Source organism: Catharus ustulatus, chromosome 2 (genome assembly GCF_009819885.2).
Source record: "Catharus ustulatus isolate bCatUst1 chromosome 2, bCatUst1.pri.v2, whole genome shotgun sequence".
NCBI lineage: Eukaryota > Metazoa > Chordata > Aves > Passeriformes > Turdidae > Catharus > Catharus ustulatus.
Window position 1 is genome coordinate 83,517,834 of NC_046222.1, and position 25,281 is coordinate 83,543,114.

The following is a 25,281-nucleotide window of genomic DNA, read 5'->3' on the forward strand; positions in this document are numbered from 1 at the left end:
GCTACCCTAAGCTTTGAAGTAATCTGTAATTGGGGAATGCATGGCCTCGTGATATCCTGTATCCCTTCACTTTAGGGGAAAGCATAGAATTATTCTGAACATAGACTCTCAGACTGAGAACAAGAGTCTGTAGAAATGATCTTTAGGAAATTGTAAATAAAATGCCGTTTTAAGCTTCCTATAATTTTTGAGGCTGGATTAGATCTCTTGGATGGATGAATTTGAGCAGAAGTTAAAATTCTAGTGTAAGGTTATTTGCTTTTGCAGAGAAGCCTATTGTAAACCAAACTGGAGACAGAAATGATTTGAGCTCTGAAGGTTAATTTCACAGTACACTTCCCTTTCTATATCAAGAAATAGTGGAAGCAACTAAGTTTGATATACCACAGGAAGTGAACTCCTGGTGATTTTAAATTAGGCTTAATTTACATTAAAGACAGAGTTCTAACTACAGTCAGAACAGCAGGTTCCTGTTGATGGTGTGAGCTGTAAACTGCCTGTGCTTTGTGGCAAGCTGAAGAAAAAGTTTGCCAAATCTACTGGCATCTGCTACTGATGGAATTCTGCTTGATCTTAAATGTAAACCAGAGGAATTTATTCAAGTCGTCTGAACTTGAAAATGGGCCATACTGTGTACAAGTTGAGTGTTTTGGTATTGAGGTCTCTATTTGGTGGTTAGTCCCTGTCTGTGCCTTTGTACCAATTTTGTAGTTTAAAAGTTGTAACTTTCTGAGAGGACCTTGGCTACACAGTACTGTGTAAGTAGGGGTAAGGCAGGGTTTGCTGTGGTCATACCTTTTGTCTTGATACCTTTAAGTGTAGCACTTAAATAGTGCCTGGGTGTTAGATTTGGGACTAATACCCCTCTCTGTTCGCTGTAACTTCCAATGCTACTATTGCACTAGTTAGACACTGTAGCAACACATGCAGTTGGCACACATTTTCAAGCTTGCTTTTGCAAATACAGCACAGAACTGTGTTATGAAATCTGTCTTTTTAAAGTACTTACTGCAAGAAGAACTAGATTTTCTGGCTGTGGTAACACAAGATGGATATGAAGATCCTAGTTTATAAATAGGAATGTGTTAGAATAGTGGTGAGTGACCTTTGGAGACAGTTGGATGCTTTTTTTGTTGCTGTTGAAATTTATTTTGTTGAAATACGTGGTAAAAAAGCTAAAAATAAAATTCTGACTTGGCATATCAGTCCTTTCAGTACAAGATCTATAATGGTTATGCTGGAAATTGAACTTTCAAAACTGGCAGTTGAAACTTTTACTCAAAGCTTTCTCTTGCAAAAGGAGGTAAAAGCAGATAGAACTCAATGACTTCCTTGGACATTGTTTGATACTATGAAAAGTGCCTCCACCTTTTAGGGGTCACTTTTCACTTTGAACTGCTTTCTTCAGAAAACCAGCCTTGCTTTAAAAAAATTGTCAGAGTTGCAATGGGCATAAAATACAGTTTTGCAGAAAACTCCAGTAAATGTTACGTTGTCCTTTGAGAGAAGGAAAGGATGTTGTAGCTATTACACCAAAAGGCCTAACTGTTACAGTTTTTATTTATTTTTTTTTTTTTTCCATATTTTTCCAGAACATTTCTGGTACTAGAAGATGCTGTTTCTGTGTTGAAAGTGGGGATTATAAAAGTGCCATTATCAAAAATGTTTACTTCTTGACTTAAATATTAAAACTCACTCACTTCAAAAAAATGTTTCAACATTAGGAAGAAATAAAATACTTTGCTAATGAAAATTCTTTTCAAAACATCAGAAGTGAATGCAAAGACCTTTTTCTTTGGAGTTTTGTTTATTTCTAGATCCTTACACCATTGAGTAACAGTGTTCTGTTTTGGCACTAAAATAACAACCTGATCAGTTAAAAGTAAGTTTTAAATTACTTCTCAGAATGTGGATATGGGTTAGGAAAGATAGTTGCAAAAAGCTTGATTTCTTTTTCTCTTTTCCATGTCTGTGACTGAAGGCTGAAAGGTCTGCTTTAATTTGGTGGGTCTCGAGGGATGTCTGGAAAAAGCCTCTTTAATCTTTTGGTTCCTGGTGTTTATAAGCATAAGCTATTCAAAACTTTTCTCACTTAACAGGCAGAAGAGGAGTTAGGCTCATTTTCCTTCTTTTGGGCAGAGTTACTTTCTCTTAAATGGATTTTGATGTTGTTGTCAGAATTCAATGGTTTTGCATGTTGGAGCCTCTGATGTGTGACCTTAATTCTTTCTGATTGTCTGCAGTGTTAGATTTGAACATTATGAGCCTTAACTTAGTTGAAGAAAGCTTGTAGTCTTGGGTGCCGCATGGTATCCTGTTATGGATTTATGCACCCAGGTCACCATAGTAGGGTCTGACTCTGGGATCTTGCTGAAAGTTGAAGTGAAGGCTTCTAATGAATTGTATCCATTAGTTCTCAGGTTACAGCATGAGTTGGTGACTCCAGAGAAGTATCCCTACCCCAATTAATGTCTCTCAATTGTAGTGTGCCACTGATGGCCCAGTCCCTAGCCACTTACTTCTGGCTTAGTGGTCTCTTGATTTCTTACTGGTTTTCACTGTTGCAGGGCTGATCTTCTGTTGAAGTTACTTCATTCTCTTGGAATTGTCTGCTTGATTCTTATCTTCTTCATTCTGCTTGTATCTGCTGGAATCAGCTGATTCATTGTTAGAAGCATTAGTTTTAACAAAAAGTTTGCTCTGGTCAGTTCTTGTGGCCTCAGGCTTTGGCTACTTAGCTACTCTAAATGAGACTGTTCAGAGAAACAAGAATACAATTAGTACAATTCCTACTATAACTCTGGTCCTATTCATAATGTTGTTTGCTTTTATTTATCTTATCTCCATCTTATCTTTTTATAGGCTCTAAATGATTCCTGCTACCAAAATGATGATTCTGTTCTGAAATCCCTTGTAGAAATTGCAGATTCTGTTCCTAAGTATTTGCGACCACATTTAGAAGCTACTTTGCAACTAACTCTGAAGGTAAAGCTAGGAATGTTTTTTTAAGAATCACTTTTTCCACCTCAAAACTTTTGTTCTGACCATTTACTCTAATCTTTTGGGTTGTAGTTGTGTGCAGATACCAGTCTCAGTAACATGCAGCGACAGTTGGCACTTGAAGTAATTGTGGCCTTGTCAGAAACTGCTGCTGCTATGCTGAGGAAGCATACAAATATTATTGCACAAGCTAGTAAGTATTTTTCTCATTTTCTTTGCTAAAACAGTTGTGCTTTACAGTATTAAATTGACTTTGCTGTCAGTCAGTGGCAGAAACACATCTGAGAGTTTGCTGGTGCTCATAATCTAAGAAAATTCAATTCAGTGTCACCTAATGGATTAACCTCCTTCCTATTATGACTCTTCATTTATTAATCTGTGCCTATGCAGCACCAAAAATTTGAATAGAAATACAGTGGACTCTTATTAGATGTTTCCAAGGAAAACACTATCTGATGCTTTTCTACTGGCTTTGGAAAATTTTACTGTAAAAAAAAAAGACATTTAGTTCTGAAGTTCTACATTTGGAGTTTGGTATGTAGGCCAGATACTCTGTGGTGCTGGCAAGTCAAGACTGAAGAAATTCAGCATGCATGTTGAGCATCAGTGGTGAGTTAAAGCTGTGAATTACAAAATCAGATGCTAGTATAAATACATAGAAATAATCTAATTAACCTATTTAACATGCGGATGGTGAAGTCTTCGAAGAGGCACTTTTTAAATCATGCACTATTATTTGAAATGCTAAAAATATATGTCTTTTGGGCAGCCCCAGCATCAACACTGTTTGCATTGGTGTTTCTTTGCCCTTTAAACCCTTTCTTTGGCTTGATCAGGGCACTGGCACAGCACTGTAGTCTGCTTTTCCCTCCCTGTCCCACTTGTGTTTGTCTAAATTCTTGCTTGCTTTTTGAAACTTGCATAAAAGGCTGCTCAGTCTGCTCAGCTCAGTAATACTACAATTTTGCTGTGTGCTTAGCCAGAGGAAAGTTGTATAGGTGTCACTAAAATCAAAAAACTTCTGTTGGAAAATGTTGTAAACTGGATCTGCTTGGCTTATGTGTTTAAAACATTGATGAGAAGTTTTGTTTGCTAGTGGAATAGTTTTTTAAAGAAGAGGTTCTTTGGAACATATTTTGAAATCTGTAAATTTTCAAAACACTCTATTTTCACTCCATCCTGTAGCTTGTTGGAATTATTAATGCTTGACACTTGCTGATCCCACATCATTACAAATACCTCTTCTTTAGAATGTATTCCTATTATTTTGGGTTGCTAGTTTAGGAATTAAATACTTCTATTAAGATAAAGCACCATGTGGGAATGAAATGCCTTTCATTTGCAATTCATTGTAAAATTAGTCTTATTAATATATCGTTAAGGAGACCAACATTTGTTTTGCAGAAATGGTAAAGTGATTGTATTCAGGGAATAATAAAAAGGTAGAAAAAAGGGATTGCTTTTGTCTTGGATTTGTGTCTTAATTTAAATGGCTTTCTTTCTTTTCATTCAACTGAGAAGTTGCTACATCACTTGATACTCATAATTAGAACTGGGACTTAGGCAAAATTGTTATCTTGTATTGGTTTTACTGAGCACAGTGCTGGTTTAGGCGTGTGGGTCTTGTGTGCCAGTTAGCTGCTCAGGAATCCACTTGGATTAAGACCTCCCTTCTTGAGCTCACAGGATTGCAGGGAGTTTTATTGCTCTGATAAGAAGCTGACTTAACTGGGCTTGTGCTTAACTTGTTTGTAAGCATCTATATATTGACAGTAATTATATTTTGAGGGCTTGTTGGGACAATGTTGAAATTTCTATGCACGCTCTACATTTTTTTAAAAAAATTCTTTGTGAAACTACACTTACTGGCAACCCATTCATGCAAAACATCAAGAAGAAACAAGATATTGTAGGTTCTAGATGTAATGATGGCCACATTGGATGAAAGTTTGTTCTCAGCCTTGATTGTTAGTAGCAACAAACACTGACATGACATTTTGGAGCCACAGAGCATTCTGGATGCAGTTTGACAGACCTGTCCATCTGCTACTGGAAGAAAAGCTGGTTTTCTTCAAAATTTTTGAAAGGAGAAAACTTGAAATACATACTTGTTATTTGAGGGTATATTTTAAGAGGTCAGACTGAGTTTAAAACTGTTTTGTTTTTTTTTCCAGTTCCTCAGATGTTAGCAATGATGGTTGACTTGGAAGAAGATGAAGATTGGGCAAATGCAGATGAGCTTGCAGATGATGATTTTGACAGGTAATTATGAAACCAGTTGTTTCAATGTGTTATCAAGGCTGTGGCTAAAGGCACACTTAAAGTGCAGAATGCAAATTAATGTCGTGCATTACTTTTTCTTTATTCAAATAACTATTGTAATTTTGTTCCTTCAGTCATGAAGCAGTTTATATGTAGGTTACTTAGGGAGTGTTCAGCAAGGAAGTAGATTATTTCAGTTTTCATATTTGCTGTAATTAGACAAATTGCATGTCCCTGTGTTTGCTGTTTTCTACTGTTGTAATTTTTCAAAAGCTTTAGCTTTTTTGGTTTTTTTTTGTCATTTACACTACTCAGTTCAGAAGTCAGTGCCTCCTAATCCTCTAAATGGAAGGCTAATCCTGAAGTTAGCTGGGAGCCAAATTGAAGCATATTGACCTGTTTAATCATCCACAGCCCATGTCTTTGTATTTTTCTGTATCTATGCCCTTGAAAATGCATTGTTTTGGAAAAAAAGATGGCTTTGGAAAGGATGTCATCATACATGGCAGAATTTGTACAGTAAATTCACGAATACAAGTCGCACTGAGTATAAGCCGCATGGCCGAGTGTTGGCAAATATTTTGTTTTTTGTCCATAAATAAGCCACACCCGAGTATAAGCCGCTCTGTGTTCGCAGCGAGGACCCGCGTGCAATTAGTAACAGAACCACGGGAGGGCGGGGTTTACTGGCTCGGCTCGGGCCATGAGGGCTGGAGGCTGCCGACAGGGCTGGGTGGCCCAGCTCGGTGCTACCGCTCGGCGGGGATGCTCGGGGCCGGCCACCGCCACCGCTGGGCTCGGTCACCCCGGCCCGGCGCTGCCCCGCGGCAGCAGGGGGGGCACAGAGCCCGCCGGCACCTGTGGCGGCCATGGGAGCCGGGGATGGAGCCTGCCTGCTCCTGCGGCAGTGACACGCGGGGACGGGAGCTCCCCGAGCCGCGGGGCCAAGCGGAGAGAGCTGCCCCTGCTTTCCCCGAGCCGCGGGACCAAGCGGAGAGAGCTGTCCCTGCCTCCCCCGAGCCGTGGGGCCAAGCAGAGAGAGATGTCCCTGCCTCCCCCGAGCTGTGGGACCAGCAGGAGAGAGCTGTCCCTGCCTCCCCCGAGCCGTGGGAAGCGGAGAGAGCTGTCCCTGCCTTCCCCAAGCTGTGGGGCCAGCAGGAGAGAGCTGCCCTGCCTTCCCCACCTCCTGTGCTGTCCGCACAGAGCAACTCCACCTGCCGCACAACAAAGTAACCAATTTGTAACAACCACGTAAATGCAGGGTTTTACTGGCAGGAGCTCGACTTTGCAGTTTGCACTGACTTGGTTTGCACTCCCAGGGTTGAAAATGTCAGAAAATTATTCACATATTGGCCGCACCTGAATATTAGCCGCTTTCACGGTATGAGAGCAAAATTTTGGTCAAAACAGTGCGGCTTGTATCCGTGAAATTACTGTAATTGGATTTCACCTAGTCCAGAAATACTAAAATTTTGCTATTATTTTACATTCCTTGGTACGGCTAGCAATAGCTTATCTTGTGTGTTAGGCAAGAAAGATCTAAAGATGTCCAGTCATTTGGATTTGTTTATTCCTACATGCTTTATAGCTTGCTCCAACTTTTTATAAAAATAGTGGTTTGCATGCAGCATCCGGTTACATTTGCCCAGCTACTGTTAGAGTGAGGTGGGAGAAAGCAGAAATAGGTGTAGGAGGTACTATCTCCACACTTCTGTAATGACGTGGATGTTCATTTACCAGTCTAGACACTTCTTTGGCATACCTGACTCTTCCAGACTCAGATGTAATTAGTGTTTTGAGACAATTATATCAGAACACTTAGAAATCTTCGGAGGAAAATCTTCACAGTAGAAAAAATGTGCGTTTACCCTGAGCTGTAAAGCAACTTCTAATAGATTACAGGCATGTAAAGACGCCTGTAGAACTGACGCATAGGAAATTTTTGAATAATCCGTTTAATCTTTGCCTTACTTGAAATAATCTTGTTAGTTCCCTTTGATTATGAATGTGAACTGTCCTCCTCTCCCTCACATAGTAGACCATACTCTTCTAACCTGTTTCCTAAGTGCTGAAATTTTGCTACGCAGGTGTCAGACACCAGCAGTGCATTCAGGTTTGTTAAGTATTCGAATCTTGTTCAGTCAATAAAATTTCCTTATCAAGCCTTTCAGGGTGTGGAAGTTGATTCAGATGGCTTGCTTTAGGCATCTTAGTAAGTATGCTGAATCATGTACTTGAGGCATGCCATTTTCTCTTTATTGTCAGCAGAGTAACTTTGTTCTTCTAAATACAGTTTAGCTGCCTATGGATTTTGTAATGAAAATTTTCCTTTTCTTTGGTAAAAGTTACAAGTAGAGTGAGCACAAATCAGAAAACAAGTTGTGCTCAACAGTCTTAGCCTGAAGGAACTCCTGTGGCCCTCGAAGTAATAGGGGACCTTGAGGCTTAGACACAAACTACTGGATATGAGCTGGTCTCTGGTGCTTGTGTGTGTGCGGGTAGTTTTTCTTTTAGCAGGGTCACTCCTAGTGCTGCTGTGTGCTCCTAGCAGGGTCACTCCTAGTGCTGCTGTGTGCTCCCAGCAGGGTCACTCCTAGTGCTGCTGTGTGCTCCCAGCAGGGTCACTCCTAGTGCTGCTGTGTGCTCCCCACCATTGAAGCTCACCTTTGTGGAGAGCTCAGTGGCTGATGTGCATGCTAATGTCTCCTGGTGCTTGAGTCTTTGTAGCTTCATTAGAAGACTGAAATTTTTGTACAATCTCAGGAACAGGCTAATGATCATCAGGCTGCGCCCTAGTTAGGGTGTGTTCAGATCTGATTAAGGGGGATATGAGTCAGCCCACACAAAAGCAGCAGGGAATACTTTAGCATTACCAGTTTTTCGTTGCTCTGACTTCATAAAGGAGTGAAATGCTAAAGGAGGAAAAGATTAATCCAACTTCCTATTTTCTTGGCAAAGGCCTTGTGAACATTAGAGGGAGATGTGTGGTCATTTTTCTGAGATAAACTATCTTTATTTCTTGAAACTGAATGTGTGAATTAAGGGTGGGAAGAAAGCTCAAGGAATGGAATTTGAGATGAAAGCTGCTATTAATTTTAGTGAGTTTTCTCCAGTTTAACCCTGTGTGTCCATGCTTTATTGTCCTGCTGGTGATGTGTCCGTTTATATGAACATGGCTAATCTGAGGAACAAATACAACGCTGTCAACATCTTTTCACAATCACCTTTGTTCACAACATGTGAGATTCTAGATTATTTATGCTTTGTAATGAGACTTGGGGATTCAAGAATAATAATTTGAAGGCCTGTTTCTGACCCAGCTGACTGAAACTTTTAAAAAGGGGGAGATTGATCCATTTCTGAAGCATTACTCACCTTTTTCATCATCATGGCTGTCAAGGATGGACTGTAATAACCTTGAGTTACTACACTGCCAGCCATACCCAGACTGTAACAGTAGTTATCTGTGTTCTGGAAACTTTCTTGCTTTTTTGTAGGGAATAATTCCATTGGATGGAACAAACCACAGATTTGCACTGACAATATTGGACTATTCTAAGTTCTGTAACTGGCCAAGAGTCACAAATGCCTCACCTGGACTGGATGTTTTCTGGCTGAGCCATTGACAAGAGACCATGCTACTGAGTACAGCCATACAAGAAAGGTCTCTTGTGTGCCAAAGTTTGAATTCTGCTGGTTCACCTGAATCATAGCAAGTCTGAACTGGTTTATGTTCTCGTGACAAAAAGGCAATGGCCAATATTATTACTTCATTCATTACAAATTCAGTTTAAGCTTTCTAGATGTGTGTAACTGGTGTGAAATTCAGTCTGTACTTTCAGACTTAGTGCTAGTAAGACTCAAGTTTCTTTGGTAGTAGACTTAATCAGTGGCCTGCAGATAACAAATGTTCCAGTGAGTACTAAGTAACTATTTTGTGACTGGTTTGTGGTTTTTTGGATTTGTGTATGGTTTATTTACTTAAAGAGGCTCATGTTTTCAGATGGCAAAAGTTTGACAACTAGAACTGCAGGAAAGAGCACTCTGTTGGACTGCTTGTTTTTTTGTAGATATCAAACCACTGATATTTGTGTAATCGATATTTAGCAATGCAGTGGCTGGTGAGAGTGCGCTGGACAGGATGGCATGTGGCCTGGGAGGGAAACTTGTTCTGCCTATGATTAAAGAACATATTATGCAAATGCTTCAGAATCGTAAGTAACCGCATTTTCTTTTATTATTTTTTAACAATTCTATCCTTTCCAAGAACTTCAATACTTGTTAAGTCTTTGTGTTTATCTACTTGATATGTTATTATACATTTCCACTTTTGATGTCAGCAGCAAAAACTGTAAATGCTGTGAACTTGAAAGTTTATACCTTCTCTTAGACTGATTTATTAAACTTACACAGAATTCATTACAACGTTTGTTCTGGTACATGGACAGCTGAGCAGAGATGTCATAAAAAAATACCATTTTTTTTTAAACACTGGGAATTGCATAAAAGACTTGGGGTTTTTCTATTTTGAAGTATTCTTTCTAAATCCCTAAAAAGACTCTCATAGTACCTTAAGTTTGTCTAATGTACCACCTATTTTCTGTAGCTCAATGTTTTTGCTTCTTCAGAAGTGCTGCATTTAAGTGAAATTTTAGCATGTTACAGTTCATACAGGAAAACTTGTTGTTTTTTTCCCCCTGGAGTTTGATGGACAGAGATCATTGGTAGGCTGTCTGTCTATTTGGTATGCTGATTTCAATACTTTTTTCATTAGGTGCTTCTATATATTCTTATCAGTTGTTTTGTATGCTTCTTTTCCTCTTAAAATACCTGTAATGCCTGCTCAGTCAATGATCCAAAAAAATGCTGTGCATTACTTTCACGTGCTTTCACTCGACCTCTGGTTTGAGCCTTTGGAGTAGAAGAAAACGTGGAAGTTCTGGGTACTATTTTTGCCTTCATGTTTTAAGACCCAGACCAGAAAAGGCTGTTATGTTAGCATTTTGGGTACAGAACAGAGGGCTACTCAACGTAGCACCTGCTGTCTGTGAACACTTGCAAAGTCTATTTGGAATTAAAAGGGGTTTTTTATAAAGGAAGTTTTATTAACGAAATGAACAAACCTGACCCAGTGTTGATAGTTTCTAGGCTAGCAACTAGCTAATTTTATGGTATATTTCACAGAGAAGTGTGGAATCTAATCACTGAAAGACCTGACTCCTGTGAAGGGGAGGTCATGCAGTTAGTGCCTGATGCTTGTTTTCTTGTGGGTCAGAGCTGTCCATTACCATTAATACTCTTTGGAGAAGGGGAATGCAAAAATGTTGTTTGGATTGGAAACCCTCACTGCTAGGACTTGGGAGGAAAGATGAAGACACTTAAGTTAAAACATTGACAGTACTTTCAGAAGTCAAACTTCTCCTTCTCCTATCCCCTCTTTCTTAAAAATATTTATTGAAATAATAATATAAGACGTTGGAGTTTTGAGTGGGTGGCCAGATGGTCCAAAGAAGATTGTGTTTCATTTTGTAAATTCATTAATTTAAAGTTTGGAACACAAGCTAACAGTAATGCAGGGGGAGTCTCAAGGCACAGGCTTAACTAGGAACGTCTAATGAACTGAAATAGAACAAAATTATCTGCTGCTTTTCTGTTGTACCTTCTGTCAAGATGATACTTCATTGCATCCTGGTCAGACAGAAGGCCTGAGTGTCAGGATTCTGCTACTCTGAACTGTGATGTTCTTCATTCCAGGAATGTAATATGTTACTAGCAATAATGAAATATTGCACTATTTTGGAATATAAGTTCTGTAACATGCCTTTCCCACAGGTCATTTGGTAAGCCTGTTTATTCCTTTGGTTTTCTCCTCTGTAATCTCAATGATTTCTGGCATAGAGAAAGATTTTTAAAATAAATAAAAGAAATAGGAGTTTCTCACATGTTGCTCCAAAAAAAAAGAGAGAGGTGCATGAAAGATGCATTTCAACAATACCTACTACCCTGAAAATTAACTAATAGGACTTGGAGATGGGGAAAGTTCACATTGTAAGTGGAATGTTACTGTTCTTACAGCCTTGAGAAGACTGCTGAAAACTTTAGTACCAATCATTTATTTAAATTCATATATTGTCTGAATTAGACCTTTTTCTTGAGGAAAGGTATGGGTTCTTCGGATGATATTGAACCAGAAAAAATATGAGAGAGATGGGAATAGGAATACTAAAAATACTGTCCTGATGTTTGCCTGGTCGGCTCATTTAATTAAAATGCACTTTCCAGGTATTGGTAATATGTATGTACTTTTATCAGCAGTTAGGAATTCTTTTTTCTAGGTCTGGATTTGGCCTGGATTAGACACTCAATTTTTTGTGCATCTCTGGAAGTATGTGTGAGGAAAATGGAAAAGTGTTTAACAAATCAAGTAGTTGCATTAACTTCCCTTCCATCTTCTGTTCTTCACTGGGCCTCCTCCTGTGTCCCCCAGTCTCTACAAAGAAAGTTAATTTACTTTGTGGTTCTTGGTAGTTTCTAAAATGAGTAACACTTCATTTTCACTCTTCTGTAGCTGACTGGAAGTACAGGCATGCTGGCTTGATGGCACTCTCTGCCATTGGAGAAGGTTGCCACCAACAGATGGAGGGGATTTTAAATGAAATTGTTGATTTCGTTTTGCTATTCCTTCAAGATCCTGTGAGTATAGTTCTAGCAATTATTTCAAAATGTTTTAATTTCTGCTCTCACAACTGCTTGTTAACTGTTTGAGGGAAATACTTTTTCAGCATCCCAGAGTGAGATACGCTGCTTGTAACGCTGTTGGACAAATGGCAACTGACTTTGCACCTGGGTTTCAAAAGAAATTTCATGAGAAGGCAAGTAGTATAGTAGTAGGAAAACAAGTGGTAGAATTATGTCCCCCTTCAGAAACTTGTCTGAAAAGGAGTATTTCTTTTTCAGGTGATCGGAGCTCTTCTACAAACCATGGAGGATCGAGGCAGCCAGCGTGTTCAAGCCCATGCAGCTGCAGCACTCATAAACTTCACTGAAGATTGTCCCAAGACACTGCTTATTCCATATTTGGATAATCTAGTGAAGCATCTTCATTCCATTATGGTGATAAAGTTACAAGAGGTATAATACACTGAACAAATTGTTTGATGGAGGATAACGTCACAAAGGCAGAATAAGTATAGCTGAACTAAGTCCTCAGAAGTGAGCCAGTATACATGTCTGCTGATGTTGGTCTGAACTGATGACAATTAGCTTATGTGCAAGAACAGATCTTTACATTTGGCATGCTTTTAAGTAAAATGTGTACTTTAGAAATGTAACACTTTATTCTTCCTCTTTCCAAGTTGATACAGAAAGGCACTAAGCTGGTTTTGGAGCAAGTCGTGACTTCAATTGCATCAGTTGCAGATACAGTAGAGGAGAAGTTTGTTCCCTACTATGATTTATTTATGCCCTCCTTAAAACACATTGTTGAAAATGCTGTTCAGAAGGAGTTAAGACTTTTACGAGGAAAGACTATTGAATGCATCAGTCTAATTGGTCTTGCTGTTGGCAAAGAAAAGGTAAGCTTAGATTTTATATAATGGTCTAAATATATATTTTAAATGCCTTTGTTTTTTGTGATATTAGCACTAAATTAATATAATCACTTATTCTACGTACAGCCGTATTGTTGCTGATTTCTATGCTTGTCTTTGTTTCCATTTCTGAGCTGACAGTGTTGCTGCTTAGGTTCACAATTTGCAATAGAATCTTATTGTAGTTTAAGTAATTCTTACCACACTAAAAAATGTTGAAAGCAAGAATTTTTTCTTCCTTTGAGGTTTTTTGGGATTTTTTTTTTGCTTCAGGAGAAATGATATGGCATCTCATTTAGGCAGTATCAGGCAAAATGTATGCAGTTCAAAGGAAACTTAGTATAGTTTTATGTGTGGATGCCTGAAAAAGTTTAATTTAAGAGGGCATTTAAGTCTCTGAGAAATAGCATTTTAATTTGCCTTTAAAAACGTAGTTGTTTCCTGTATCTAGTTTATGCAGGATGCATCGGATGTAATGCAGCTATTATTGAAGACACAGACAGACTTCAGTGATCTAGAAGATGATGATCCACAGGTATGTTAAAATTGTGTCTTTATAGCTCATTAGTATTAAGAACATACCTTATATACATGTTTCTGCCCCCTCCCTGGCCCTTCAGGCTAATTGTCCAGCCTGTCTTACAAAACTTGACATTGAGATGGCCCTAGAATCTTTCACAGAAGCATGGTTAGGAAATGAGATTTCCAGGACCTATATTTGCAGAAGAAATTTGAGCTTGCTGTCACTTTCTTATAAATAGATCAACAAGACTTGTTATGCAGCTGTTCTAATGAGCAGAGAGCTATTTTAACTTGTACATTTGAAAACAAATACTCCTCTGAAAACATAGTACTACACCCTTTTTAATTTTTGCTTTATTTTACCATTTTCAGGAATATGGCTCAGTAATATTATTTAAATATGGGAAATATTTCATTAAAAAATTATTTTTTAGAACAAACACTTGCAATGCAATCATGAATCTTACACTGTCACATTTTTACATATATGGCTACTTTTGATCAGAGGTGCTGTCAAGGTGTTGTTAGACTTGGGATGTCTTTTGAAGATGCATTTTTATGTGGCTTGCATATTAGATTACTTCTCTTTGAAATAAGCTTTATGGACTGCTGACAGATTATTTTCAAAAGTCCTATTGTGTAATGTATTTCCTTTATGCTTTCCTTTTAAGTATGTATTAAAATAAAATGTGGGACATGAAAATTTTGCCTTCTCTTGTCTAGATTTCTTACATGATCTCTGCATGGGCCAGAATGTGTAAAATTCTTGGAAAGGAATTTCAGCAGTACCTTCCTGTTGTCATGGGACCTTTAATGAAGACTGCATCCATTAAACCTGAAGTAGCTCTTTTAGACAGTAGGTTTAACATGATGTTTTCCTTGAAAAGTATACTGAAATAAATGATTTTGTAGCACTTTTGGATTATTCTTTCTCTCCTCTGTACAACAGCACAAGATATGGAGAATATGAGTGATGATGATGGTTGGGAATTTGTAAGCATAGGCGATCAGCAGAGTTTTGGAATTAAAACTGCAGGCCTTGAAGAAAAATCAACTGCATGCCAGATGCTGGTGAGTAATAAAACTGTTTTGGTGATCTATGTGTTTCTGGTCAATCGAGTCTGAAGGCAAAATCTGTAACCAAAATACTCTTTTGTCTCATGTGAAAGAGTTTTTTGGATGATACTGCTTAGTTTGGATTACAGGCACTTAGTTGCGTGTGATTTATTTGATTAAAAATGGTTTATTTAGATAGGAGCTTAAAATTTTTTAAACGAGCATATGATTTTCCTTTATTAGCAAAACTTAAGGAATTGGATGTGTTAAAAAGTAGTTCCTTTTTGCAAATATTGCTGTTTTGGAATTTCGTTTGAAAAATACGTGCATGCTCTAAGAATGAGAACTCATGCTGTTTATCTGGGTTTCTCGAATTACTACAATTGAGGGGGAAGGTAAATGGGTTATTATATGTTTTTTAAAATAAATTTAAAAACCCTTGCACTTTTAACAATCTCCCTCTTACCTTTACATAGTTGAAAAATATAAGTATTTTCCCTTAAAAGAGGCGTATCTGTGATCTATTTTTCAGGTTTGCTATGCAAAAGAGCTGAAGGAAGGATTTGTGGAATACACAGAGCAAGTTGTAAAGCTGATGGTTCCATTGTTGAAGTTCTATTTCCATGATGATATCCTATTAACAAATTCCACTGTGAATACAGAAACTTAGAATCAAAATAGTGCTTGCTGTTTTCCTAAACTAATTGAAAGTATTAGTGTTAAAATAGTCTGTGACTTTATAGCAGAAATTATTTCAGAGAATGTTGGTTTACACACCTTATTTTAGGCAATGTATTCCTACTTTTCCCCCTAGTTTCTTTCTAAATAAGCAATCAGTAGAAAAAGTGATGTTTGTGTAACAAAGCAGAAGAGAACTTGAACAACTTTTCTGTCATTGCCTGAAACAGGCTTGAAACCATTTCTGAATTGTAGATGGTGTCATTTTCCTATGATTTAATCTATATCCTATTAAGAAATCAAACGCATGGATAGTAATGAAATGAATTTCAGGTAGAAAACGAAAAACTTCATTATGGTGGTGGGTTTTTAAATTCTAAGCACTTTGTTGGTGTTGATTGCTGTGTTTCCTTAATAATGGCACGTGTCCGGGTGGCAGCAGCGGAGTCGATGCCCCTCCTTCTTGAATGTGCCAGGGTTCGTGGGCCAGAGTACCTCACGCAGATGTGGCACTTCATGTGTGATGCTCTCATCAAAGCCATTGGGACGGAACCAGAGGCTGATGTCCTCTCAGAAATAATGCATTCTTTTGCAAAGGTAACATTCTTACAAATTTCATGGCGTTACTGTTTGTAGCTTTTTGAAATAAGAAGGGACTTGTTTGGAGTCCTTTTAAATGGCTTGAATTAATGCAAGGCTTCCTCTGCAGGAGATTTGCTGTGACTATAAATGTTGTGAAAGCTGATGGAAAAAGTTGAATTTTGTTTTGCAAGACTACCAAAGTATTAACCTAAAACCATTACCAAATTTTTTCATTTTAACCACAAGCAACTGAAATTATGGGTGTGAAATGTACTGTGGTATTATGCCTTACTCGTATAATTTGAGCATTGATTACACTATGACTGTTCTACTATTATTCCTGATAGTGATCCAGAGCATGTGCTTAGATTTCGTTAAGTCTGTTTGTGTTAAATTTTAAAGCTGAAAACCTGGGTTTTTTTATTTCACAAGTGCATTGAGGTAATGGGAGATGGATGCCTTAACAACGAACACTTTGAAGAGCTTGGAGGAATACTGAAAGAAAAACTAGAAGAGCACTTTAAAAATCAAGAATTAAGACAGGGTAAGTTAACACAAATCCTGTTAACATGTAATGTGGCTATTCTTTAAAGCAGAATTTCAAATTATTTCTGAACACAGAGAAAAAAAACTGTTTAGATTTCATTGATTTGTATATTTATGTAAAGTAATTGGACTGTGAACCAACAGAGTCCATGAGTTGTATTTGCAAGCTCTTGGAGGATGAAGATGGCATTATTTTCAGCAATAGTGTAGTTTAATCAAAAGTTAATGGACAGATTTACTTGAAAGACAGTGCACATCTGTGGTGTTGTCATTTCTACGAGTTTTTTCATCTGAAGTCTTTGCAGTTTTCTCAAAGCAATAGTAGTTTCTTGTTTCTAAGCACTTGTCTTGTGGACAAGCTGGTGTGTTCATATCTATTTCGTGTGCATTTTTGCACATTCTTAAACTGAGCTGTCCTGTACTTCTTCCTTTTCTGTAGAAGTTTTTTGAAGTTTCTTAAAAGTTGAAAATCCCTGTTGCATCTTCAACTACTGTTTCCTGTTTTCTAAATTTATTTATGCTTAATTTTTTCCCTTCCCAGGCTTCTTATGCACTTACAGAAAGGTAGTGGTTTAATTTTTTTTTTTTTTCGTTTAGTGAAAAGACAAGATGAAGACTATGATGAACAAGTTGAAGAGTCATTACAAGATGAAGTAAGTGATTTTGAAGAGTTTTTCTATTAATCCAAGCACCAGGATGGAAATATTGCCCAAATATGCTTTCTACTCATTTAGGGCATAGTGCATCCTCAGAATTATTTCTTCACAGAATAATCTTGTTACCATAGTCCTTCAAAACTCTCAGTAAAAAATGGGTCACTCTACATTTGTGAATTAGAAAATATGAAAGATTTCCTTGTCTGATATGCTGAAGTAAGAAGTTCAGGACATAGCTTTTTATTTTCTTCATCTGCTCAAACAATTCTTGGATGATATTAACACTGACACAGACTTGATAACAGACTATTTAATTACAGAATAAGCTGAGTTGGAAGGGACCCACAAGGATCATACACTCCAGCTCCTGCCCCTGCATGGCAACATGCTCAAGAATCACCATGTGCCTGGGAGCATTGTCCAAACACTTCTTGAGCTCTGTCAGGCTGGTGCTGTGACCACTTCCCTGGGGAGCCTTTTCCAGTGCCCTCTGGGGGAAAAACCTTTTTCTAATACCCAACCAAAACATTTCCTGACACGATTTGAGGCCTTTCATTTTGGTTCTGTCAGTGGTCACTACAGAGAGGAAATCAGTGCCTGTCCCTCCTCTTCCCCAGTGAGGAACTTGTTACTGCAATGAGGTCATCCCAAAGCAAGAGTTACACTCTCTTCCCCAAGCATGTTATCAACTGTTGGGCAACAGGCAGTACCAGACTAGGTACCTTGTCGTGTGCTGCAGCAGTTGTCTACCTCTTAATGTCATTGTGTGCATGTTCCAGGGTTCCTGCTTGAGTTGTGCCTTGACAATGCAGAAATTGGCTCACTAGGAAGGGTTTAAATATTCAGGTGTGGGAAGCTGCTTGTTGCACAAGAAATAGTTACTAGTTTTTCACGAGAAGGTGAGAAAGGTGAGGGTCACTGGGGACCAGAAACTAGCTATACTGTTTTCCCTGCCTGTTAAACTGGTTAAAGGGACCATACTGAGTACAATGGAAGTTGCTGTAAAAGAAAGAGTTTTCCAACATAAGTGTGTCCAGGGAATAATCCTCACCTCATATCTCAAGTAGAATTGATTTGAATTGATTGAATTGATAGCTCTGAGGTAAGGCTCTTTATTTGACCAATTTGATGTATTAACTGGTCAAGGTGAAAAATTAATATAATAAGAAGAGGAGGAGAATAATATTTGTTGTATTTTTGCCACAATCTTTATCTCAAAAGCAGTTACCCATTACTTTTCCCTAAAAGCTTCTTATGGTATTGTAAGGTACAGAAGAGGAAGAAGGCCTTTTGCCTTCTGAAAAGGGAACCTATTGTAGCAGTACATTTGCACAAGACAGTTTTGTCTTGATCTGTTTTTTCTGTCCCTGAAATAAACCTGCAAGTCTTAGGCAACTGAGTTCTAGCAATCAACTTTACATTTTCAAGAAGGGTGAAAAGGAGGATTCCTGGAACTACCAGTCAGTCAGTTTCACTCTGTGCCCAGTAAAATCATTGAACACATTTTCCTGGCAGCTGTGGAAGACAGGGAGGTGATCAGATATCACTTCCAAAATGCAAATCATGCCTGATTAATTTAGTGGGTTCTGTGATAGAGTGAGTGTATTAATGGATTAAGGAAGAACAACTGATGTCATCTGTCTTGACATCTTTCTTGACTCCTTAAGAGGGTCCCATATAACATCCTTGTCACTAATTTGAGGAGATCTGTATTTGATTAATTCTGGCGATAAGGAATTGACTGGATGGCCATGTTAAAAACGCTCCATTCAGTGCCTCAATATCCACATGACAATCACAAGTGATGTCCCTCAAGACAGTGGAACATGTTGCCTAGAGAAGGATGTGGGTGCTCCATTCCTGGGAATGATCAGGGCCAGGGTGGATAGAGCTCTGAGCAACCTGGACTTGTGGGAAGTGTCCTCCCTGACTAGTGGAAAGTATCCCTGCCCATGGCAGGGAGTTTGGAACGAGGTGCCTTTAAGGTGCCTTCCAATCCAAACCATTTTGTTATTCCATCATTCTGCAATTACATAAAATTAATGAAAATTAGTGAACTGAAAAAATTGGTTTTACAAAAAAAGTCATAAAACAACTTTATTCCATTAGTTTAGACACCGTAGCACTTTAAGTTCCACTCTGTTAAAGATTGTTAGTCTTCATGTGAGTTGTATCCTTTTCCTTTCAGGATGACAGTGACATTTATATTTTGACTAAAGTATCAGACATTTTGCACTCAATATTCAGTAGTTACAAGGAGAAGGTACTGCCATGGTTTGAAAGGTTACTTCCACTAATTGTCAACCTAATTGTAAGTACCTTGTTTTCCTTTCGTTTAAATTTAGTTATTTTTCAGATGTGTTAATACACCTTCCATGCTGAAGTCTTAGAGAATTTGGTAGACAGAATGTAGCAATTACTGTTGTACAAAATAGAATTATTCTAGATCAAGGATGAAGTTGTTACCCTATGCTTTTTGACCAGGGTTGCTGCTGTGCTACTTAAAATCTGTGTTGCAAGACCCAGGATCATTGACACACACAACTGTTTCGAGAAATTTAATTTCCTTGAGACTGTCCGATATCTCAAAAATGGATTTCAAGAGGAGGGAAAAAAGTGCTGCAGACTTGTGGGGAAAAATTGAAACTGATCTATGTAATGGAGTGTGAAATAGAGGTGCAAAGATAGACACCTGGATTTTGTTTTGTTCATGGTATTGCTGGAAAGATCACTAACACAAATTACATGGTTTTGGGATTGAATTTAATCTGTGAAGATTTTAACAAAAGTATTAGACCACTGTTCCTGTGCTTGTTGTTGATATAATCTTGGCTGTACAGCAGTTTGAAGGTGTCTGAGCTGTTGGGTGTTTGTGCCGCAGTGTCCACATCGGCCGTGGGCAGACCGGCAGTGGGGGCTGTGCATTTTTGACGACGTGGTGGAGCACTGCAGCCCGGCCTCCTTCAACTATGCCGAGTACTTCCTGAGGCCCATGCTGGAGTCGGTGTGTGACAGCAGCCCTGAGGTGCGGCAGGCGGCTGCCTACGGAGTGGGAGTGATGGCACAGTTCGGCGGGGACAGCTACCGGCCCGTCTGCCCAGGTACGGACCCAGCTCAGTGTGGGGGTAGGGGCAAGGAATAAAAAGGGCACACCTTCTGGGTGTGAGGTCTCTGCCCCTTGGCCGTGAAACAGATTGCCGATGTTACCTGTGTCGTAGACTGGTGATGGATTGATAAAATACCTGAGTTCCTCTGGCTTTTCGAGTTGTTCTGCTTAGTAGCATTCCTGCTGCATCGCTGACTGATTAGCGAACTTGATTTACATATTCTTTTCAAAAATATGATCTGACATGCAAATGCTATTTCATAAAAACCATATTTTTGATACACAGCTGTCTCATAGATGCTTTCAACTAGTGTTGATGTGGTTACATATTAATGCAAAAGCCTTTGGGTGTCTGGAAAAACTACACACAAGAGACCTATATTAAGAAGTAGCCTAGACGACGACTTATGTGGCTCTCTGCTTTCTGATTATATAAAAAGGAGCCTGATTTCTGTAAAGTAACAAATGAAATGAGTGTGATAGTATTTATCAGAAACACTTTGTCTCCTTTCTTTCTAAATGTATCAAATTTCTTTAAAATTTAAAATTCATCTTAAATTTAAAGAAATTGTCAGCTTGCACTCTTCTTGCCAGTCACCAAAGTTAATTTTGCACACTAAGTAGCACCCCTTATTAAAGGTTTTTTCTATTTTTTAAAGAAAACATTTAGTCATCTAAGTATGTATTTAAAATATGTATTATGCATGAATATTAAATGAAAGCAGAATTAGATGATGTAAGAAAATACAAACCATCTGATGTGGATTAACACAAATCTTGCCTACATCAATTAGCGTTGTAATTTTCATTGTTAATGTAAATGTAACTGTGACATGATAACAATCAGGATAAGGTGTCTTTTTAGAAAGAAAAGAAAAAGCAGTGTGGGAAGCCTTGCAATGAATCATTAAGAGCATGAAAATTTAGAATTGTCTAGACAGTTCTGGTTTTGAAATTTTTTGAGCTTTTTAGCATCTGTTGAAGTCTAATTTTATTTTTCATCAATTACGCTTTATCTTACCCCACTTAAACTTTGTAACATCTTTGATCTTTCTCTTTGTATTTGGACAAATAATCTTTGGTTATGCCTAAATTGAATTTTAGATAAAATAAACTTTAAGCTTTACAGCACAAAGTTTATTAGCAGACACCTCAAAAGTATTCTAAATCCTTTTGGGCATACACAAAAGAACTTTGTGATTTATTTTAACAGATGAAGATATGCTGTGATTAGAAACAAAGTAAATCCATGTCATGAGACATTATGTACCCCACAGGTTTTGCTATATCTCTGAAAAACATGTTTGTGAGCTTTTATTTGTAACTTATTTTCTTTACTGGTTGATTTATAGGACTGGTATATTGTTCTTTTGCAAGTTTGAAGAGTATGTAAATACTCTTCAGAAAAGTCAGAGGTATTGATATGAGCATTTTTGACAGTCAGTTAAGAAATGTCCAGGAATATAGCAAGAATTTGCAAATGGCATGTGAGCTACACTGATGAGACAAATGTCACTAAAACCAGATTTTGTGAAGAGCAAAGAAATAAGATGGAAGGAAAAACTACAGCAAATCAAGTTGCTGTCTAAACGGGGATACAAGGTTACAATTGATGCAACTGGCAAGGTTGCTTCTGTTACATTGGTGAAAGAATGTAATTAGGTGTTCTCTGTGAAAATTGTATCAGTCAACTGCATGGATTTCTTCCCTAAATCACATCAGTGACCTCAAAACTGGATAGGTACCAGATATCAGAGCAGTCAGTCCTTGGAAAAAAGCATAACATTATCGAAAATGGTTCTTCTATTGTCAAAAGGCTTTTTTAGGGTTTATCTGACACAATAGCTATGTGAGAATGGATCTGCTTTAGAGACAAGATGAAAACTTGTCTGTTAGGCTGAAGGGAGAAAATCATGCTGATTAATTTTGGTGCCCTCCTAATTTTACAGTTGCAAGGACACACACACCTACAGAGTCATCCATTAGTGTTAGAGAAGTGAGATACAGATGAGATGAGATTTAGCTTCAGTAGCCATGAAAACCTGAGGTATAAAATTCAGGCTCAGTTGTCCTGGACACTGTAGACCTCTCTGAAACAAACTCTGCTTTGGAGAATAGTCCAGCATCATTATCCTACATTCGATAGCATAAGCTAGCAGGGTCTGATGTTTCTGTAGTTTAACAGTTTTTCCATAACTGCTTCTTTCTTCAAAAATCTAATGCAGTGGACTTAATATAGAAAGTGTGATTGTGTATTCTTTAACTGCAAAGCTTCTACTTACTCATCAAAATTCAGAAGTAGGAGATCTCACTCTTCCTCAGTAATTAAAGTTATTTTGAAAGTATGCTTTCTGCACAATTCCACAACCTGCTTACTGTGTTGATAGAGAATTTCACAGCTTTAGCATTTTATTTTTAGCAGAAGAACACAAGGACAGTTGTTCCTGCTTGCATGTAGTGTGCTTGGAAGTCTGCATGGACACTAGTAGCTAAAAATATGACATTAATGTTCATTTAGAAGTGTGCATGTGGTTACCCATGACTGTTTAAAAAATTATAATTGCTATTAACCTTGGAAGAAAACTGGCATTTTTCCTCCATTAAAAGACATTTCCTTTCCTTGATTTTTATGATCTAAACTATGCCAAGTTGATTCACCTGGTGAGATTACTCCTATGAGCTTTCCCTAGGACAAGATGTGTGATGTCTGTGTACATTCATACATATTTTTATATACAGATGTGCTCACTAGCAATAGATACACAGCAAGCATACACTGAGGATGTGGACTATAGTTCACATTGAAGGAATGAGTGACATTCACAGTGAATGTCACTGTAGCAGTGCATTTCCTGCTCCTGTGTTTATAGAGCATATTCAATTAAAGAGATAATGCTCGCTATCTACAGTGTCTTGTGTGTTTTAGATTGCCTACCTCCAGTTGAGAGACATGGGAATATTATTTTCTTCTGAACTTATAAAGCAAATTCAAACTTTTGCAGTAGCTGTTTTCTTCTATTTCCTTGCAGAGCTTTATTTATCTGTTTGGTTTTCATATGGTAATTATTGAGCAGAGAAGAACTTAGAAGCAGTGGAACATTGGAATTACTAGATTTTAGTGCTTGGAACACAAAAAAATCCTGTTTTTAATACATACAGTAGTCTTATGTAGAATTTGTGATACTAATTAAATATAACTTGATTGTGCATTAAACTTTATTCTTGTATTTTTAACAATTAGAGGCACTTCCATTGCTGGTGAGAGTCATTCAGTCACCAGATGCCAAAGCCAAAGAGAATGTCAATGCAACAGAAAACTGCATTTCAGCAATAGGAAAGATAATGAAGTTCAAGCCTGACTGTATAAATGTTGAAGAAGTCCTTCCACACTGGTTATCATGGCTTCCACTTCATGAAGACAAAGAAGAAGCTGTTCATACTTTCAATTACCTGTGTGACTTACTTGAGAGGTAAGGCAAAGTCTTCACACTAATGCAGAAAGTAAGCCTGTTTGCATGCTCTTTCCTTGCACTCTTCTTCCAAAACTGAGAAGCTATAAGGTTAATCTACATATAGTTCAGAGAAGATAATTTGGAAGTGTCAGAACTGAGCCTTCCCTGATGTTATTGCTGCTTTTTTAAAACAGCTACTGTACTTGTCCTAAGTAGTGTCTGTATGGCTGGAAAAAAAAATCCTGGCTGCTTTATATGTCCATAATAGGGAAAGGATCTACAGAAAACTTGAACAGAAAATTTCAGGAGAAGTTTCTGATACTCTGCTTACATATCAGGACCAATAACTGATCAGGTCTTTTAGTCTTCTTAAAAGCAAGCACATATGCTTTTGCAGCCTTCTTTTAAGTAGTTTTGCACCTTTTTGCTTTCCAACAAAGTGAAGTGTAAAGTAGAGACATAATATGGAAAAATTCATTGTACAGGGCTATCTCCCTTAATAGTTATTTCAGTGATTATTGAAAGCAGTCTCCTCCCACAGTTTATTCTTTGGATTTGTGCTCCCTCCTGTAGGTAAATGGAGGAAAAAAAGTAAACCATTGTTTTGGTGTGGTGCACTTCATAAACAACTGAAAGAATGTAGCCTCTGATGTGTTAAGTAGTAAACACATTCTGGCTGGCACTGTATTACATCTTAGGAGAAAGATATATAGGAAGTAACTTAGATTTTTTACAGTAATTTCTATTCTGTGAATACCTTGTATCTCTGGGTGCTTTATTAAGGCAGAGTCTCAAAATGGCAACTGAGGTCCCTAGGCTGATTACAGAACAATTGTGCAGAGACACACATAATAATGCTGCCAGCTGTGCATGTAAACAGGAACGCAGAAATGGAAAATTGCAGTACCAGCACACTTCTGTACTCAGCTCTGTGCAGGTGGCTCAGCCTGGCTACCTGCTTCTCTGGAGCTCTGCCAGTTCCACATTCACAGCCTCTGCATTCCAGAGGTAGGTGGCAGGGCTGGAAGTAGTTCCACAGAAATTCCTGATTGCTAATACTCCTCCACTCCAGCATTTGGCTGGGAAAGAGGGAGCAGAACTGCTTGCTTGCTGTGTCATGGAGAGTGCTGGCAGAGAGCTGACATTACTGGAGCTCCTGACACCAGTAATGCAATGTCCTGGGAGGCACAGAGAGAGGAATAAGTCCTTTTAGGCAGAGTATTTCTGTCACACTATTTACACTTCCATATGCATGGAATTCAGCCATTCTGTAAAGTTCAGACCTTCTTCCTGATAAAGTTTAGGCTGAGTAAAGAATCAGATGGTTAAATATTAACCGAAGGGGGAACATGCTGTCAGCAGGCAACAAAGCTGTGCATACTTATTCAGCTGTGTGAAACTTAAATCTAAATAAGCAGCTTTAGAATAAGATCATTCAAAATCACTTTGCTTACGTGTAAAGTGTTTGCATTCTTTTTAGATAAACAATAATTCCTTTGCAATGTATCTTTTGTAACAGCAATAACCCAATTGTCCTCGGTCCCAACAATTCCAACCTTCCCAGAATACTTGGTATAATTGCGGATGGTGAAATCCATGAAGCTATCAAACATGAAGATCCATGTACCAAGCGGCTGGCTAACGTTGTTCGCCAAGTGCAGGTAAATCAATGCTTGCTTAAGTATAAAGGGAGCATTTAGAATCTGTTTGCAGAAGGAACTAAACTGTTAAACCAGTTTTGAGAGCCTTATCTCCTTAGAGAATAATGGATAACCAGTGATCTTGGAGATCCTTGGATGTTCCTTGAATGATTAATGATAAAACTTGGTGAC

General features: G+C 38.1%; 1 protein-coding gene across 1 annotated transcript in view; it reads left to right on the plus strand.

Annotated features, from left to right (window-relative positions):
* IPO5 (importin 5) overlaps positions 1 to 25,281 on the plus strand; it is a 44,583-nt gene that overhangs the window by 13,028 nt on the left and 6,274 nt on the right. The window contains exons 7-25 of the mRNA XM_033051896.1: positions 2,863 to 2,985; positions 3,073 to 3,193; positions 5,175 to 5,262; positions 9,370 to 9,476; positions 11,831 to 11,955; positions 12,045 to 12,134; positions 12,220 to 12,393; positions 12,618 to 12,836; positions 13,303 to 13,386; positions 14,097 to 14,229; positions 14,323 to 14,444; positions 14,962 to 15,058; positions 15,532 to 15,704; positions 16,122 to 16,233; positions 16,833 to 16,888; positions 19,080 to 19,202; positions 19,773 to 19,992; positions 23,239 to 23,467; positions 24,969 to 25,110. Coding sequence (XP_032907787.1) covers positions 2,863 to 2,985; positions 3,073 to 3,193; positions 5,175 to 5,262; positions 9,370 to 9,476; positions 11,831 to 11,955; positions 12,045 to 12,134; positions 12,220 to 12,393; positions 12,618 to 12,836; positions 13,303 to 13,386; positions 14,097 to 14,229; positions 14,323 to 14,444; positions 14,962 to 15,058; positions 15,532 to 15,704; positions 16,122 to 16,233; positions 16,833 to 16,888; positions 19,080 to 19,202; positions 19,773 to 19,992; positions 23,239 to 23,467; positions 24,969 to 25,110 — 2,538 coding nt within the window. The remainder of the gene's footprint in view (positions 1 to 2,862; positions 2,986 to 3,072; positions 3,194 to 5,174; positions 5,263 to 9,369; positions 9,477 to 11,830; positions 11,956 to 12,044; positions 12,135 to 12,219; positions 12,394 to 12,617; positions 12,837 to 13,302; positions 13,387 to 14,096; positions 14,230 to 14,322; positions 14,445 to 14,961; positions 15,059 to 15,531; positions 15,705 to 16,121; positions 16,234 to 16,832; positions 16,889 to 19,079; positions 19,203 to 19,772; positions 19,993 to 23,238; positions 23,468 to 24,968; positions 25,111 to 25,281) is intronic.